At 36.0% G+C, this 20,128-nt stretch overlaps 1 protein-coding gene across 1 annotated transcript in view; it reads right to left on the bottom strand.

Moving 5' to 3' along the window:
- Window positions 1-20,128, bottom strand: part of DACH2 (dachshund family transcription factor 2) — an 878,628-nt gene that overhangs the window by 258,842 nt on the left and 599,658 nt on the right. The window contains exon 4 of the mRNA XM_059156812.1: window positions 18,376-18,507. Coding sequence (XP_059012795.1) covers window positions 18,376-18,507 — 132 coding nt within the window. The remainder of the gene's footprint in view (window positions 1-18,375; window positions 18,508-20,128) is intronic.

Below are 20,128 nucleotides of genomic sequence, written 5' to 3'. Positions count from 1 at the left end.
TTAAATTTATTCTTGATTACTTAGTTGACCTATTCATTGCTTAGTACCATATTATTTAACCTTCATGTATTCATGCTCTTTCTAGATTTTTTTCTTGTGGTTAAATACTACCTTCATAAAGTTATGGTTAGAAAACATGCATGAGGGGTGCCTGGGTGGCTCAGTTGGTTAAAGCCTCTGCCTTTGGCTCGGGTCATGATCCCAGGGTCCTGTCTCTCTTTTTCAAATTTATTTTTATTTATTTATTTATTTTCATTTATTTATTTTCAGCATAACAGTATCATTATTTTTTCACCACACTCAGTGCTCCATGCAATCCGTGCCCTCTATAATACCCACCACCTGGTACCCCGACCTCCCACCCCACCCCCCGCCACTTCAAACCCCTCAGATTGTTTTTCAGAGTCCATAGTCTTGTTACAGTCTTTGTTTAAAGTCTAGTTTGTCCAATATAAGTACTGATACTCCAGCTTCCTTTTGCTATCTATTTGGATGATAATGCTTCTCCATCCCCTCACTTTCAATCTGCAGGTGACTTTAGGTCTGAAATGAGGCTCTTTTAGGTGCTATACAGATGGGCCCATTTTTTTAATACATTCTATCCGTCTTTGTATTTAGATAGGAGCATTTAATCAGTTTATATTCAAAGTAATTATAAATATGTATTTACTGCAATTTTAAAATTTATCTTGTAGTTGCTTTCACAGAACTTCCCTGTTCCTTTCTTCCATTGGTTTCTTCTCTCACCATAAGTTGGCTTTCTTTAGTGATATACTTGGATTCCTTTCTCTTTATTTTTACAATATCTATTACTGGATTTTAATTTGTGGTTACCACTAGGTTTATATATAACATCTTCTGCATATAGCTGTCTTATTAAGCTAATGGTCACTTAAATTTGAAATAATTTTTTAGGTTTCTTCTCCCTACCCTTTAGGTATATGATGTCATACCTTATATCAATTTATTATGTGAGTTCATTGACTGATTTTAACAGATATATTTATTTTTACTGATTTTATGTTTCTTGATTTTCTTATTCTTACTTATGGTCTTTCCAATGAAAGTCTTCTTTAATATTTCTTGCAGGGTTGGTTTAGTGGTCATGTATTCTTTTAGCTTTAGTTTGTCTGGAACACTTTTTTTTTTTTAAGATTTTATTTATTTATTTGACAGAGAGATGCACAGCAAAAGAGAGAACACAAGCAGGGTAAGTGGGAGAGGGAGAAGCAGGCTTCCTGCCAAGAAGTGAACCTGATGCAAGACTCGATCGCAGGACCCTGGGATCATGACCCGAGCTGAAGGCAGACACTTAATGACTGAGCCACCCAGGCACCCTGTCTGGAACAATTTTTATCTCCATTTATTCTGAATGATGGTCTTACTGGATAGAACATTGATTTAGCTGCAGATTTTTTTTTTTAATTCAGCACCTTCACTATATTATGCCACTGCCTTCTGATCTGCAAAGTATCTTTTGAAAAATCCACTGATAGCCTTATGAGGCTTATGAGATTTCCCTTCTAGGTAACTCTTCTGCTGCTGCTTTTATTTTATTTTATTTGTATTTCTTTGAAAGTTTTTTCTTTTAAAATGTATTTTTTATGTTTTTTTAAATTTTTTTATTGTTCTATATTAGTCACCATAAAATACATCATTAGTTTTTGATGTAATGTTTCAAGATTCATTGTTTACATATAACACCCAGTGCTCCATGCAATATGTGCCCTCCTTAATACCTACCACCATGTCGCTTTTAATATCCTCTCTTTATCAGTACATTTTCCATTTTAATTACTATGTGTCATGGTGTGGAACTCCTTGGGTTGGTTTCTTGGGAGATTTCTGTACCTCCTAGAATCTGATTTTTTTTTTTCACCAGATTAGGAAAGTTTTCACCTTTTATTTTTTTGAATAAATTTCCTGTCCCATTTTTTATACTCTTCTTTTGGGAAACTCTAATGTGAATGTTGTTACACTGGATAAAATTGTTGAGTTCTGCAAATCTATCCTCATATTCCATATTTTTTTTTCCTTTCACCTACTCAGTTTGATTGCATTCCATAACTCTGACCTGCAGGTTGCTAATTTCTTCTTCCATTTCCTCTACCATGCTATTTATTTCACTAGTTTTTTTTTTTAATTTTTATTTTTTAAATTTATTTTCATTGTTCCAGAATTCATTGTTTATGTGCCACACCCAGTGCTCCATGCAATACGTGCCCTCCATAATACTAGTATGTTTTTACTTTTATTCTTATTTACTGTGTTACCCATCTCTGATTTGTTCTACCATGTTTTCTATCTCTTTGTTAAGAGTCTCATTGATGTTCTCCCCTTTCATCTTAAGTCCAGTGAGTATTCCTATATTTACTTTCCTTTTTAAGAAATTTTAATTTAAATTCTTGTTAGTTAACATACAGTGTAATATTAGTTTCATATATAAAATTAAACAATTGAATATATAGAACACCTGGTGATTATCATAACAAGGGTCCTTCTTAATTCTCAGCACATATTTAACACATCTCCCCACCCACCCTCCATCAGGAAACCATCAGTTTGTTCTCAATACTGAAGAGCCTGTTTCTCGATTTGCATCTCTCTCTTCTTTTTCATATGCTTGTTTTTTTCCTGATTTGTACATTCCATATATGTGTGATATCATACTATATTTGTCTTTCTCTTACTGACTTATTTTGCTTGGTATAATACTCTCTAGCTCCATCCATGTCATTGCAAATGGCAAGCTATCATCTTTTTGTGGCTGAGTAATATTGCATTGTGTATACATACCATTTCCTCTTTATTCATTCATTAATTGATGGACACGAGCTGTTTCCAGATTTCAGATACTGTAAATAATGCTGCTATAAACATTATGGTTTATTTCTTCCTTCAATTTTGTATTTTTATATTATTTTGGTAAATATCTAGTAGAGCAAATGTTGCATCATAGGGTAGTTCTATATTTAACTTTTTGAGCAACATCCATACCACTTTTCCATAGTGGCTGCACCAGTTTCATTTCCCACCAACATTGCAGTTGGTTCCCCTTTCTCCACATCATCACCAACACATACTGTTTTGTGTTCCTGAATGTTGATTTTAGCCATTGTGACAAGGGTGAGGTAATATCTCATTATAGGCTTGATGTGAATTTCCCTGATGATGAATGATGTTGAGTATGTTTTCATCTATCTGGTGGTCCTCTGTCTACCTTCTTTTGAAAAATATCTACTGATGCTTTCTGCCTATTTTATTTTATTTTTAATTTGGAAATATCTTTATTTTTTTTAATGTTCAGGGATTCATTAGTTGCATATAACACTCAGTGCTGATCACATCACATGCCCCATTTAACACCCATCACCTAGCTGCTCAATCTACCTACTCACCTCCCTTTCTGCAGCCCTCAGTTTGTTTCCCAGTGTCAAGAATCTCTCATGATTTGTCTCCCTGTCTGATTTCTTCCTTTTCAGTTTTCCCTCCCTGTCCCTATGATCCTGGGTGCTATTCCTTATATTCCACATATGAATGAAACCATGTGATAATTGTCTTTCTCTGATTGACTTACCCTCTAGTTCCATCTGTGTCGATGTAAATGGTAGGCATTCATCCTTTCTGATGGCTGAATAATATTTCATTGCATATATGTACTATATCTTCTTTATCCATCCATCTGTTGAAGGACATCTAGGCTCCTTTCGTAGTTTGGCTATCGTGGACATTGCTGCTATGAACATTGGGGTGCATGTCCCCCTTTCTTTTTACAACATCTGTATCTTTGGTGTAAATACCAAGTAATGCAATTGCTGGGTCATAGGGTAGCTCTATTTTTAAACTTCTTGAGGAACCTCCATACTCTTTCCCAGAGTGGCTGTACCAGTTTGTATTCCCACCAACAGTACAAGAAGGTTCCCCTTTATCCACATCCTTGCCAACATTTCTTGTTTTCTGTCTTGTTAATTTTAGCCCCCTCTAACTGCTGTAAGGTGATATCTCATTGTATTTTGCCTATTTTTTAAAAGATTGTTATTTATTTATTTGACAGAGATCACAAGTAGGCAGAGAAGCAGGCTCCCCACTGAGCAGAGAGCCCGATGTGGGGCTCTATCCCAGAACCCAGGATCATGACCTGAGCTGAAGGCAGAGGCTTTAACCCACTGAGCCACCCAGGTGCCCCATCTTCTGCCTATTTTTATTTGGATTATTTGTATTTTGGATGTTGAGTTTTATATTTCTTTATATATTTAAGATATGAAAATCTTAATATCAGATGTCATTTACAATTATCTTCTCTCATTCCATAGGTTGCTTCTAGTTTTGTTCATTGTTTCCTTTGCTATGCAGTACTTTTTATTTTGATGAAATCCTAATATTCTATTTTTGCTTTAATTTCCCTTGCTTTAGGAGACATATCTAGAAAGAAGTTGTTATAACCAATGTCAAAGACATTACTGTTTTTGTTCTCCTCTAGGATCTTAATGGTTTTCTACCTTGAATTTAGATTTTCCATTCATTTTCAATTTATTTTTTCTGTATAGTATAAGAAGGTGGTCCAGTTTCATTCCTCTCCACATAGATGCTCAGTGTTTCTAACACCACTTGTCGAAGAGACTTTTTCCCACTGGATCTTCTTTCCTGCTCTGTTTAATATTAATTTAATATTTAGTTGTAGGTTCATTTCTGGAATTTCTATCCTGTTCCACTAATCCATGTGTCTATTTTTGTGCCAGTACCATACTGTCTTGGTCACTACAGATTTTAATATCACTTGAAGTCTGGAATTGTGATGCCTCCACATTTGCTTTTCTTTTTCAAGGTTGCATTGGCTATTCAGGTCTTTTGTGGATCCATACAAATTTTAGGATTGTTTTTTCTAGCTCTGTGAAAAATTCTATTGGTATTTTGATAGAAATTGCCTTAAATGTGTAGATTGCTTTGAGTAATATAGCCTTATTAACAACGTTGTTTCTGCTAATCCATGAGCGAGGAATGTTTTTTCCATTTCTTTGTGTCATCTTGAGTTTCTTTCATCAGTGTTTTAAACTTTTCAGAGTATTAAAATTTTACCTTTTTGATAAGGTTTATTATACCTAGGTATCTTGTTGTTTTCAGTACAATTGCAAGTGGTATTGTTTCCTTGATTTCTGTTTCAGATGCTTCATTATTTATATACAAATGCAGCATATTTCTGTAAATTAATTTTTTATCCTGCAACATGACTGAATTCTGGTATCAGTTCTAGCAATTTGTAGTGGAGTCTTTTGGGTTTTCTATATATAGGATCAGGTCATCCTCAAATAGAAAAAAATTTCCCTTCTCCCTTGTCAATTTGTATAGCTTTTATTTCTTTTTGTTGTGGGATATCTGAGGCCAGGACTTCCACTACTATGTAAATATCAGTGGTGAGAGAGGTTATCCCTTTCTTATTCCTGACTTTAGAGGAAAAGCTCTCACTTTTTTCCCCATTGAGGATGATATGAGCTGTATTTTTTGGGTTTTTTGTTTGTTTATGGCCTTTATTATTTAAGATATGTTTGCTCTAACCCTACTTTGTTGAAGGCTGTTATCATGAATGACGTTGTACTTTGTCAAATGCTTTTTCTGCATTTGTTGAAAGGATCATATGGTTCTTACACTTTCTTTTTTTAATACAATGTATCATATTGATTGATTTGTGAATATTGAACTACAATTGAAGACCAGGAATAAATCCCACTTGATTGTAGTGAGTGATTGTTTTAATGTAATATGGGATTCAGATTGCTAGTATTATTGAGAACTTTTACATCTATGTTCATCAGGGATATTGGCCTGTAGTTATCTTTTTTAGTGGGGTTTTTATCTGATTTTGTATCACATTAATGCTAGTTTCATAGAAGGGATTTGGGATTTTCCTTCCTTTCCTGTTTTTGTTTTGTTTTATTTTTGTTTTTGTTTTTTGGAACAGTTTGACAAGAATAGGTATTACATCTTCCTTAAATGTTTGGTAGAATTAACCCTTCAAGCCATCTAGCCCTGGACTTTTGCTTTTTGGGAGTTTTTGATTACTGATTCAATTTCTTTACTGGTTATAGGTCTGTTCAAGTTTTCTATTTCTTCCCGCTTCAGTTTTGGTAATTTATATGTTTCTAGGAATTTATCTGTTTCTTCCATGTTGTCCAATTTGTTGGCATTTAGTTTTTCATAATATTCCCATAAGGGGGCATTTTTGTGGTATTAGTTGTTATTTTTCCTCTCTTATTTGTGATTTTATTTTTTGGGTCCTTTCTCTGTCCTTTTTCGCAAGTCTGGCTAGGGGTTTATGATTTTTTAAAAAAACTTTTTACAAGAAACTAACTCCTCTTTTCATTAATCTTTTTTACTATCTTTTTTGTTTGTTCCTAGAGGATTTTTTATGCACTAATTTTTATTATTTCTTCCTTCTGACAGCTTTAGGCTTCATTTGTTTTTCTTCTTCTAGCTCCTTTAGGTGCAAGTTAGGATATTTGAGATTTTTCTTGCTTTTTAACATATGCCTGTATTGCTATATATGTCTCTCTTATAACCACTTTTGCTGCATCCCAAAGGATTTGGACTACTGAGTCTGCATTTAATTTGTTTCTTTTTTTTTAATTTCATCTTTTATTTCCTGGTTGACACATTGATTACTTAATAGGAGGTTGTTTAACCTCCATGTATTTGTGGTTTTTCCAGTTTTTCTTGCAGTTGACCTCAAGTTACATAGCTTTGTGAACAAAAAATATGCATGGTATTTTTTCAATCATTTTATAGTTTTTGTGGCCTGATTTGTGAACTAGGATGAGATCTATTTGGAGAATGTTCCATGTACACTCAAAAATAATGCATATTCTGCTGCTTTAGGATGGACTGTTCAACTATATCTATTAAGTTCAACTGGTCCAGTGTTATTCAAAGCTATTGTCTCTTTTTTGATTTTAGGTGATTGTCTATCAAAGTAAGTGTAGTGTTAATGTCCCCTACTATTTTTGTATTATTATTCTTTATATTTGTTATTAATTATATATACATATATATATTATATATATTATTATAATACAGGGCCCTTCTTTATCTCTTTTTATAGAGTTTATAGTATCTCTTTATAGAGTTTAGTTTCTCTGATATAAATATGGCTACTGAAGCTTTTTTTTAATGTCCATTTTTATGACAAATGTTTTTCCATTATTTCCCTTTCTATCTGCAAGTGGCTTTAGGTCTAAAATGAGTCTTTTGTAGGAAGCACATAGACAATTCTTTTTTATCCATTCTGATACCCTATATCTTTTTATTGGAACATTAATTTCATTAAAATTCAAAGTAATTTTTTTAATAGAGAGTCATTTGGGGAGGAACAAAGGGAGATAGAGAGAGAGAATCTTAAGCAAGCTCCACACTCAGCACAGAGCCCAACATGAAGCTCAATCCCACAACTCTGAGATCATGACCTGAGCTGAAATTAAGAGTTGACACTTAAACAACTGGGCTACCCAGGGGCCCCAACATTCAAAGTAAGTATTGATAGCTATGTATTTAGTGTCATTTTATTACTTGTTTTGTCATTGTTTCTGGATATTTACTCTGTTCCTTTCTTGTCTTTGTCGCTTTTGGTCTCTCTTTTCCACTCAAAGAGTCCCTTTAATATTTCCTGTAGGTCTGCTTTAGTGGTGATAAACTTCCTTAGATTTTGAGTGTTTGGGAAACTCTTGATCTCTTCTTTTATTATAAATTATAGCTTTGCTGACTGTAGAAGATTATGCTGAGATTAAACCTTGCTGAATAGAGTAATCCTCACTGCAGTTTTTCCCATTCTGCACTTTGAAAATATTATGCCACTCCCATCTGTCTTGCCACGTTTCTGTTGAGAAATCTCCAGCTAACTTTATGTGTCTTCCCTTCTAAGTTAGAGACTTCTTTGCCTTGCTGCTTTTAATATTTTTTATGAGTATATTTTGCAAATTTAATTTAATTGCAAATTTAATTTGTTGTGGATCCACTTCTGTTGATTTTGTTGGGAGTTCTCTGTGCTTCCTGGATTTGAATGTCTTTTTCCTTCCCCAGATTAGAAAGTTTCAGCTATTGTTTCCTCAACTAAGTTTTGTGTCCCCTTGTCTTTCTCTTCTTCCTCTGGGACTCCTGTAATATGGATGTTATTACATTTGAAAAAGTCACTGAATTCCCAAGGCTGTTCCTGTTTTCCATACTTCTTTCTTGCTATTGTTCAGCTTTATCATCTTCTGTTATTTTATATTCTTCTATATCACTATTTATTCCTCAGCTTCTACCAGCCTTGTGTCCTTCGCATCAAGCCTTTTTCCAAACTCAATTATCACATTTATCATTTCTGAATATTTATTTTTTAACTCTTATTTCTGTGGTAAGTACCTCCCTGAAGTCTCCATTCTTTTCTTAGTTCTGATGAATATCCTTTTGACAGTTGCTTTAAATTCTCCATCAGACAAGTTACTTACACTTATTTTGCTTAGATTTCCTGTTTCATTTGGGACGAATTCTTCCCTCTTGACATTTTGTCTAAATTTCTGTTTTCTTCTATGTGTTAGAAAAGCCCATAATGTGTCCTTTTCATGAGATTAGTATCTTTATGGAATGAAAGCCATATAGTTTCCAGGGTCCGGTGCTTCAGGAATCATCTTTGTTCTGTGTTGCATACACACTGCTATTGTATTTTGGCTGTTTTATCCTTCATGCCCATTGTTTGCAGAATTTCTTATTGACTGCAGTGGGCAATGTTTGGTTCCTGGGTAGAATGTGGAGAGTTTTAATTAAGTGTGCTCTTGTCTGCTTGTGGAATGAGAACTAATACCATTTTCACTAGAACTGAAGTCCTGCAGAATTCTCCAGTCAGGAAACATGGTGTAAGGAGGGGTTTCTGCTGGCCTTTTGGTGACAGAACCCACTGCACTGAGAATGAAGCAGTCTTTACTGATAAAGGTAGTCCAACCAGAGCACAGGGGTGTTGTTCTTGAATTAAGCAAGTTAGGCAGCCATTGAGGGTGCTACATTGGTTCTGTCATGTGGCTCCTGCTTTATGCTGAGGAGCGAGCAAGGGAAAAGATATTGCCCAGCTCCTTTGTCCTTAGAAAGACTTCTGGAATGCTTCATTTCAGGGATGCACTACAACATGGGGAATAGTCTCCCCAGTATGTGTCCTAGGTGTTGGTTTGGCAGGCTCTGGGAGTGCAGGAGTGCAGGAGAAACAATAGAAATGACCTCTGGGTCCTAGGTCTTCCAGCCTCCTCCCCCTCCCTTTCCTTAACCCTTGAATCTCCTGCCAAAAGGATATATGCCCAGGTCACATCTCCATAGGTAACCTGATACCTATGCAGGAAACAGAGGTATCAGGACCCCCCACCCCATACCCTCCGATCACCAAATACCCTACCATATATGGATGTGAGCCCATGCCCTACCTTGGCCTGATAAAAGACCCCCACCAACTCCCTCCCAGTGTGATTTCCTCAACTTCTCCTTTCCAAGTCATGGAACCTCACCCAAGAGTGCCAACCTCCTCCCGGCACAATTTTCCTGGCTCCCCTTCTCCCAAGCCCTTTCACTGGAGAGTGCCTTTAATAAATCTTGCCTTGCACTCACCTTGCCTGGTGTTCTGCTTACCTCACCTGCGAAACTTTAAACTAGGCACACATCAGATAGCTGTTCCCATGGCTTCTGCCACAGGTTGTTTGTTTTCTCTCCAGGAATATGGCAGTGCCCTCAAGGCTCTAACACAGCCATGTCCTCTGACCTTTAAACCTCCAGTCTTTAACCCTGCTGGTTTCAAGAACTTACAAAAATCAGCACCTCTTGTTTTCCCAGCCAACAGCTTTAGGAAAATATTCTCCTTGTGTGTTCCCCTGTGTGCTCTTCTGTCTTCCCTGTGAACATGGCTCCCACCTCTCCTCAGCACCTACTATTTCCTCCCTATACTATGTCTTCATACTTCCTACCTTCTTCAAGGTGTATTCTCTCTTTAAATGTGTAGTTTATTCTGTCCATCCTCAGGTTAATTTCTAGAGTATTTAGAATGATTTGATAGTCATCTTATTGTGTTCATAGGACAAGATGAGCATAGGTTCCTCCTACTCCTTCACCATCTTCTCTCTTCTCCCCTCTTATGATCATTACTTTATATTATCTATCAGACATATTACTTATATCCATTTCAGTTAGGGCTCTTGTAGTTTTGTCCTGTTCTTTCATTTGGGAAATATTCCTCTGTCTCCTCATTTTCTCTGTCCCTTTGTGTCTGTTTCTCTGTGTTAGGAAATGTTAGCTATATCTTCTGCTCTTGAAAGTAGTGGCTAAGATTTACACTTTTAATAAGGTGGTGCTTGTCCTTTGCCAGAGAGGATATGTCTCTGCTGCAGATACAAGGGCCAGCCTGGTCTGCTCTGCAAACTACATAGAGATGGAGCTCACTGTGCTAGCTAGTTTTGTGCACTGGTCTTCTTCCACAGGGGACTCACAGCAGCTGTGTATGTACACTGAGGCCAGCTGGGGCCATTAAGTCAGGGCACATAGTGTCTACATATTTTGTACACCTGTCATATTTCATAGAGAATGCACAACTGCTGATGAGCTTGGGGAAGCTGGTGGATGCTCTGAAAATTGAGTGTGGATGGGCTGCATAATGCCTGCAAGTTTTGTGCAACAGTACTGTTCCACAGGGATCAGGCCACCACTATGAAGGTCTGTGTTAGCTAGGGTCTGATTCACAAAGTGTGTGAGTGAGGCTCACGATTTTAACAAGTTGCAAAGTGACTTGGCACTGCTGAAGGACTGAGGCCCCACAAAGCATGCAGTTGGGAGATGTAGTGTTGGCAAAGTTTGCATGGGTCTTCTGGGGGAGAGGACCCATAGCACTGGTACCGAGGCAGGCCAGGATAAGGGGTGGGGGTGAAGTGTAACTGAGTTTCCATGTGAATACCTATGCTGTGCTAGTTCCCACAGGTAGCTGTGTGTGTATGTGGAAGTTTGAGGAGGGAAATGGAGCCTACCAACTTCTTTGCTCCTGGAGGAGTCTCCCAGTGAAAACTGTGGCTCTGGGACCATGCTCTGTTATTAGTAAATAACTCTACCATATATTCTACGTATTTTTCCAAATTGCTAGTTCTATGCTGCATCTCACAGGCAGTTTTTTGTGCTGTCTCTTAAGATGTAGGAACTCAGTTTCTTCTGGTTCTCCCAGAGCTTAACCTGCTGATTTTTAACATTCCAGGATTTAATTCCTGCTGCTGTATGAACTCATGAAATTCAGCCTCTCTGGTTTTTAGAGTCAATTCTATGGGTATTTTCCTCCCTGTGTAGCTCCGTGGTGTGAGGGTCTGTTTCTCTCCCCTCCCTGAAGCCATGGCTCCCACCCAGAAATGGCCCACAAGTTCATTTAGCTCCCCAGTTTGTCACCACCCTTCCTACACTCTTTGATGTGGTCTCTTCTCTCCATTTAGTTGTAGAGCTTGTTCTGCCAGTCTTTGTGTTGTTCTCTGGGTTATTTATATTGATCTGAGTGTTATCTAGTTGTATTCATGGAGCAAAACAAGCTTAGGGTCCTTCTGCTCCACCATCTTGCCCAAATGTCTGCATGTTCTTCTGTCAAAAATGCTGTTGACATTTTGATAAGGTTTGCATTAAATGTGTATATTGCCTTAGGTAGTACAGACATTTTAACAGTATTGGTTCTTGCTATCCATGAGCAAGGAATATCTTTCCACTAGCTTGTGTCATCTTCAATATCTTTTATTAATGTTTTCTGGTTTTCAAAGTACAGATCTTTCACCTAAGGAGCTCAAGTTCATCCCCAGATATTTTATTATTTTTGGTGAAATTTTGTATGGGTTATTTCTTAATTTATCTTTCTCTACTTCATTATTAATGTATAGAAATGCAACAGAATTCTGTTTATTATTGCATGCTGCAACTTTACTGAGTACATTCATAACTTCTAGTACTTTTAAAAAGTAGAACCTTAGATTAAGAGTCACTTATGGTTTGTCACCCTCACAAAACAAACTGAGGGTTGCTGGGGGGAGGGGGTTTGGGAAAAGGGGGTGGGATTAGGGACATTGGGGAGGGTATGTGCTTTGGTGAGTGCTGAGAAGTGTGTAAACCTGGTGATTCACAGACCTGTACCCCTGGGGACTAAAAATATATGTTTATAAAAAATAAAAAAATTAAAAAAAAAGTTAATTGACCAAAAAATATTAAGGTTTAAAAAAAAAAAAAGTAGAACCTTAGAGTTTTTCTATATATGGTATTGTCATCTGCAAATAGTGGGAATTTTGTTTATTCCTTACCAATTTGAATTCTTCTTATTTCTTTTTCTTGTTTTATTGCTGGGATGATAACTTCCAGTACTACACTGAATGAAAATGGAGAGTGGTCATCCTTGTCTTGTTCCTGATCTTAGAGGAAAAGCTCTGTTTTTCACCATTGAGTAAGGTGTTAGCTGTGGGTTTTCATATACAACCTTTATTATGCTGGGGTATATTGGCTCTAAACCTACTTTGTTGATGGTTTGTACCATGAAGGAATATTGTACTTTGTCAAATGCTTTTTATGCATCTATTGAAATGGTCATATGGTTTTTATCATTTCTTTTTTTAATGTGATGTATCACATTGGTTGATTTTGTATTGAACCACCCTTGCATTCCAAGAATAAATTCCCACTTGACTGGACTTTTTATTTTTATTCTTTAAGGCAGTTGGTGCATTTTAATTGGTTGGTTTAATCCATTAAGTAGTGAATAGGTAATGACTTACTCTTGCCATCCTGTGAATACTTTTTTGGTTTAAACTTGCTCTGTCCTTGTCTTCTATTGTTGCCTTCCATTGTTATTTGTTAAGTTGTTTTGATAGTGATTTGCTTTGATTCTATTGAATATCTATCATAGTTTTTAGCTTCCTGTTTAACTTGGGTTTGTATACAATATGTATATATTTATATATTTATTTATTTATTTAGGGAGAAGCAGGCTCCCCAATGAGCAGGGAGCCTGATGCAGGACCCTCTGATTATGACCTGAGCTGAAGGCAGATCCTTAACTGACTCAACCATCCAGGGGTCCCTGCAATGATGCTATTTCTAAACAAGTTCACGTTCTGAGGTGTTAGGGGTGAGGATTTCAATATATCTTTTTTTAAGATTTAATTTAATTTTTTTCAATTTTTCAATATATCTTTTTAAGGGGCACAATTCAACCCATAAGAAAAAGTGAGTTAAAAAAGTTACAGATGCCAAATGCTGGACCCAGACTCAGTTGGTCCCTTCTTTCCTGAGTTGTTCTCACACTACCTGGGTTGATCAGTTTCTCAAATTACTTACAGAACTCTCTAGTGTTTAGCAACTACTCAACTGCCTTGCACTTCAATAAAATTTTTATTTTAAGTAGATAATAATTTAACTTCTTTTTTCCCCCTATATTCAGTTAGCAGGTATACAGTACACTATTAGTTTATGAAGTAGTGTTCAACTAATGAATCATTGAAAAATTTAACTTCTATTACATACAAAAATTCTCCACTTTTACTTTCCTACACCCCTTTTTTGTTTTTGTAGTCAGAATCTGCTTCTTATATTATGCATTCATTAGCAAATTTTTGTCTTTTCATTTTTATTTTTTTTGTTTTTTAAATTTCTTTTCAGTGTACCAGAATCCATTGTTTATGTACCATACCCAGTGCTCCATGCAATACTTGCCCTCCATAATACCCACCACCAGGCTCACCCAACTTCCTATCCCCTGCCCCTTCAAAACCCTCAGATTTATTTTCAGAGTCCATAGTCTCTCATGGTTCATCTCCCTTTCCAATTTCCCTCAACTCACTTCTCCTCTCCATTTCCCCATGTCCTCTACGTTATTTCTTATGCTCCACAAATAAGTGAAACCATATAATTGACTCTCTCTGCTTGACTTACTTCACTCAGCATAATCTCTTCCAGTCCTGTCCATGTTGATACATAGTTTAAAATTTTCCTTTTTTTATTATCTTCAGTTAGTCACTGTATAGCACATAATTAGTTTTTGATGTAGTGTTCAGTAATTTATTAGTTAAGTACAATTATTTATGCACCATTACAGTGTTACATTAACCTGTATTTCTCTATCCATTAACGTTTTCCAGTGATATTTATGCATTCCTGTGATTTAACACTGCTGTTTTTATTGTGTTTTCATTTTATTTTAAGAACCCCCTCAAGCATATCTTGTAAGGGAATTCTAATGGTGATGAAGTACTTCAATTTTTATCTGGAGAAAACTTTATTTTTTCCTATATTTTTGAAATATTTTTCCAGTTACTGTATTTTTGGTGATAAGTTTTAGTGCTTTAAATATACCATCCTATTCTCTTCTGCTCTGCAAAGTTTCTGCCAAGAAATCTGCTTATTGTCTTATGGTGCTTTCTTCATATGTAACAAATTGACTTTTCCCTTGATACGTTCAAATATTCTCTCTATCCTTGATCTCTGACAATTTGATTATAATGTATCTCTGTGTAGTCTTCTTTGGATTGATCATATTTGAGGATTTTTGAGCCTCATTAACCTGGTTGTCAATTAACCTCCCTAGATTTGGAATTTTTCAGTAATTATTTCTTTAAAAAAGCTTGTTTCCCCCTTTCTCTCTCCCCCCCCCCCAAACTCCCATAATGCATATATCAATGCAAGAGAAATAATATAACCTGATATTCTGTAAATCCTGTAGGCTTACTTTCCCCTATTTCATTTTTTTCCTATTTCTACTCTGAAAAATTTTAAATGACTTATTTTCAAGTTTGCAGTTTGTTCCTTCTTGATTGACTGTGTCTTATATTAAAGTTTATATCATATTTTCTGTTTCTTTCATTGTATTCTTCCACTCCAGAATTTCTTCCAGAATCTCTTATTGACTTCTATCTCTGTTGAACTCCTCATTGTGTTCATGTATTGTTTTCCTGATTTCCTTGAGTTATGTTAAGTGTGTCCTCTTATAATTTATTCAGCTTGCAGAAAAAAATTATTATGTAATTATTATTTGAATTCTTTGTCAGGCAATTCACCACAGATCTTCATTTCATTAGGGTTAGTTTATTTAAAAAAATTATTCCTTTTGCGTGGTGTTTTATTGATTGTTTATCTTCTCTCTGACTTTCCATTGCTATCTTCATATTTGAGGCAGTAGCATCTCTTTCAGATTTTATGGACTCACTTCAGTAAGGAAAGACCTTCATGTGCAGGTGGATACAAAGACATTGGATGGGTGGGGTGTGGCAGCTCTGGCTCTAGGACAGTGGAATGACAGCTCCAAATATAGAAATGGGAAGGCACAACATTGTTGACTTTGTGCAATTCCATCAGCTGAGATCGCCATTGGCAAAGACTGCCAGGTTCTTTGACAGACAAATCTGTGGTTGTCTGTTGTGGCAGTGAGAGCTGCTGGAGTTGTTGGAGGCCACGGCATGTTTGGAGTCATGGATCAAACCAGGCCGTCTTTTGCCTCCTTTAAAGGCTGAATAGCCGACCTAAAGGCTTAGGTCAATAAAGTCGAGTAATACTAAGGAAGTGTCTGTGCTATGTGTCATGCGCTTGCCTACGTGACTTCCCACACACTCTCCCTACAGAAGGGAACAATGTGGTCAGGGTCAAGAGTTCTTAGTTGGTCCTTGTTGTTCCTGTACCTCCCATAACCCACTCTCTGGTTGATTGTCTTGCTAATGGCATTAGCCAAGACTACCTGGCATCACGAGATTTGCTTGTAGTTAATGTAAACTTGTTATAGGAACTTGCAGTCATCTGACTAGATACTGATGTATTACTCCCTCTATTGTGGTCTGCCTTATAAATGCTTGTAAAATGTGGAATAAACTCGGCACTGTTGGACATAATCCTCAGTGTCCCTCCTGCCCCCATCTCTTTGTCTCTTAATTTCTTTTCACCATCCTCTTACCCTCACGTTTCCTGGTCAATCTGTTGTGCCAGCCGTGACTTGGAGTCCTCAGTGGAGAAGACTGCTGAGGTCTACCTGTTCTCCAATAACCCATGAGGGAAAGTTATGATGAAAGGGATCTCTCCTGATAACAGACTCTAGTGTGCATATACACACAAGGCAGTAGTGCTCATTTATAGACTTCAAAAATCTCAGGGACTTCATATAAATATGTATTATTATTATTTTCATCATTATAATTATTTTTATATCTGCTTATCTTCAGTACATCAAGATAAGGATAAATTGCCATCTTCAAGCTCAAACACAGTGGCTACTCTACTTTCATCTCTACACCAAATATAACATTATACACAGATGGAAACCTAATACTTTATTTTATCACAATGATTGATGGATGGAGTTAGGACAGATTATATTTAGCCAGGAAAATTAACTACTTACTAAGTTAGAAATTAGGTAATCAGTACATCTCTCAAAATGTCTTTATTGTCCTGTTATAAAATAACAACTTAGAAATTTTGTACAGTTTTTCATTATCTGGTATACCTAAGAAAAATATGACAGAAATTACTGCTTGAAGTCCCATTAATTTTTATTGGTAAAAAATATTTTTATATACAAGAAGTTTCCTGTCAAATGTGGTTATTTCTAAGACACTATAAGATTTGAAACCCAATATGAAGTAAGAGGTGTTAGGACTAGGAAACTGATCATCAATTTATTAGTGTATCCTCATGATAAAAACAACTTTTATTTGAAGGGTTTGATAAAATAAAATTTCTGCTACAAAACAGCATTAAAGAGGAGGAAGAATGTAAATAAAACAGACTCTGGACTTAACCAAACATGGGATTGAAATGTACCTCTGCCGCTTACTAGCTCTGGGACTATGAGCAAAGCTGAACCACATTGTGCCTTTGTTTCCTTATTTGCAAAATAGAGTGTTGAAAATGCCTTTTTTTTTTCTGGAAATTTGGTAATAATTAAATATGTTAGCACAAGAGATAGATGAATAAATGCTGTACAACATTGAGATTCAATTAATAATACTGTATTATACACTTGAAAGTTGCTAAGAGACTAGATCTTATAGGTTCTCACCATAAAAAAATAATAATGTGATGTGATGGTGGTATTAGATTAATGCTATGGTGCTATCATATTACAATAGATAAGTGTAACAAATCAACACATTTTACACTATAAACTTACACGGTATTATATGTCAATTATATCTAAATTAAAAAAACATAACTAAAGAACAAACATGGGAGATAGCACATAATAACTGGTACCTTACTGTTATTATTCTTTGCTTAGTACCAATTTTAGTATTATCTATGTGTTGCTTACAGTTGCCACAAATTAAATAAAATAATGCATTTTTCCATTGATTTCCTGCTGTGAACACTGGTTGAAGCCCAGCCCTCATTCCATAATTCACTCTGAATATTTTAATTTTAGATGAGGAGAGCTACACTGTATTAAAGTCAGAGTATTTTATTATACTGATCTGAGTCAGTTATTTCCCTCTTTAATTACCCTGCTTTTTTCCCTCTAAAATAAAGTCCCACTGTGCTTGAAACTCTAGGAACCTAAAGAAGAGAGGTAAGACTGCCACCAATCTACCTATCACATTATATTAAATATAGCTACAGAATTAGATCAGAAACGTATGGCTTCTAAGAATATCTTTGGTTGACCTTTCTTATGTCCCAATAAAATTAAGACATAATTATTTATTTAATTATTTATGTATCCATTAATGTATGCTGATATCTATAATCCAAGTTACTTTCAAAAGAGATCTGAGGGGTAGTCTTATGATCAAAACCAAGGTAAAATTATCACAAGATAAAGGAGAAAAAACAACTGGCAAGAATGGAGAAGATATTCTATTCCACAGGCATCTTTCTCTTCCTTTATTCTGTCTTTTTCTTTTCTTTGCTTTCTCTTTGTTCTACTTCTTTTCATTAGCCCTTGCCAATGACCTGAGTATGCCAGCACCTTTACTTAGCTAAAGAGGTGGTAGTCCACCTAAAATGACTGCAGGTGAGCCAAGGTAGATTTTCAGAACTCTCAGTGGTACATTCTTGAGAGAAAGTTAAAGTAAGAAACCTGAGGTAAAACTGAAGGGGACAACTTTTCACAGGCAAAAGGTAAAGTAGCTAACACTATAAAAATTAGTAATTGATTCCACTACAAAAACAATGAAGGTAACTGATTCCTGAAATTTAATTCTGATTTTAATGGTTTTCTAGTTTCACTGTACTAGTTAGAGGTAGGGTTAACCATCCTTATGCAATAACTGCTCAAAATCAAAGTATACAAATTATTCTCTCCTCTCGCCCTCATACTTTCTCTCTCCAATCTCAGAATACATTAGTGAGAGTCACCTATCTTGTAGTCCTGAAGACACTCACCAGTATTAGAATTAAGATCATCAGGCTCTGACTCAGTCCCATTTTGGTTTCCATTTCCCTGAAGAGTGTTTATTGCCATAAGCTTCATCTTCTGCAGCTTCATTGCCTCAGCCATTGCTGCAGCTGTTATACCTAAAACCAGAACAATCCCTTTTAAAATTAGGACCATTTCTTAATGTAATTTAAAGCTGGATACATTTCTTTAACAGACCTATGCTTCATAGAACAAACCAAAAGAAATCCCTTATCTAATCTGTGTACAATGTTCTTTACTAAGAAATGTTCAAGTAATGTTCAACTCCTGTTTTTTTTTTTTTAGTTTGTCTTACAATGGATAGTTTAAAAATCTACAAAATAATTAAATAAATATTAAATTCCATATAAAATAACATTGTCAGATAAAGCACTGTGAAATACTTGAAGAAATTACTTTCTAGTGAATGTATTGTTGGGACTTCTGCAAAAGGATGAGCTGTCTTCCCTGTGAGAATTACCTTAGAAGGAAAGGGGAGAGAGGAGGGAGAAAATGATTTCAGATTTTCTTTGTACCTTTTACTGTTCTCTTGTTTATACATTGAGGAACCAAATAAATGAAAATATGGCAAGTAATCTCTGAAAATATGCCAGCCCCCACAGTATAATTACATTCTTTTGTATTAAAATAAAGTAGTGTACCCCAATGTTTATGGCAGCAATACCCACAATGACCAAAATACGAAAAAAAGTCCAGATGTCCATCAACAGATGAATGGATAAAGATGTGTGTGTGTGTGTGTGTGTGTGTGTGTGTGTGTGTGTGTAGATAGATAGATAGGTAGATATGAAGAATATTATTCCGACATCAAAAAAATGACATGTCATCTGCAAAATTTAGATAGAGTGTAGATAGAACTAGAGGGTATTATGCTAAGTGAAATAAGTCAGAGAAAGAAAATACTATATAATTTCATCCATATATGGAATTTAAGAAACAGAACTGATGAACATAAGGGAAGGGAAGGAAAAATAAGTTAAAAAAAAAAAAACAAAACAAAACAGAGAGAGGCAAACTATGAAACTCTTGACTATAGGAAACAAACTAAGAAGGGTGAGCCATAGCAGGACTGCCACCCATAAGAGCACAGCAGCATATGTGGAATCGCAACATGAAATTGGCAGTTTATAAAATGCTGGGGGAAAACAAGAAACAGATCTTTTCATACTGATTTAGTAGCATATTGGGGGACCTTGAAAATGAGAGAGCTGGGGAGGAAGCAAGATGGTGGAAGAGTAGGGGACCTAATTTAATTTGGCCTCTTGAATTTAGCTAGATAACTATCAAACAATTCTAAACACCCATGAATTCAGCCTGAGATGTACGGAAAAAAATATCTGGAACTCTATAAGTAGAAAAGTGTCTGCTTTTTGCAAGGCAGGAGGGGTGGAGAAGTGAATGTGAAGGGAGATATTGGAACATAAATGGAGAGGGGAGGGAGCCTCCAAAAGTCGGCTACCAGAAAGTGATGTAGTCCCAGATGACAAAATCGGAACTGTTAGAAATCTGCTCCAGTGAGAGACATCCCTGTATGAGAGGGGCTCATGGGATAAAAGAGGCAGAATTCTAAGTGGGTCAATGTGGTTTAAGCATCCCAGGGGTCACAAAACTAACAGGGGTGACTGAGCCAGTAAGGTGCACAAGCAGTAGAGTGAGGAAACTGGTTACTGTCAGTTAGCTGAGTAGGGGGTAGGGGTGGAGGTGGGTAAGGGCTCTCAA

The sequence above is a fragment of the Mustela lutreola genome, chromosome X (assembly GCF_030435805.1).
Source record: "Mustela lutreola isolate mMusLut2 chromosome X, mMusLut2.pri, whole genome shotgun sequence".
Taxonomy (NCBI): domain Eukaryota; kingdom Metazoa; phylum Chordata; class Mammalia; order Carnivora; family Mustelidae; genus Mustela; species Mustela lutreola.
Note: the sequence above shows the minus strand (reverse complement) of the source record. Positions and strands in the feature narration are given on the sequence as shown.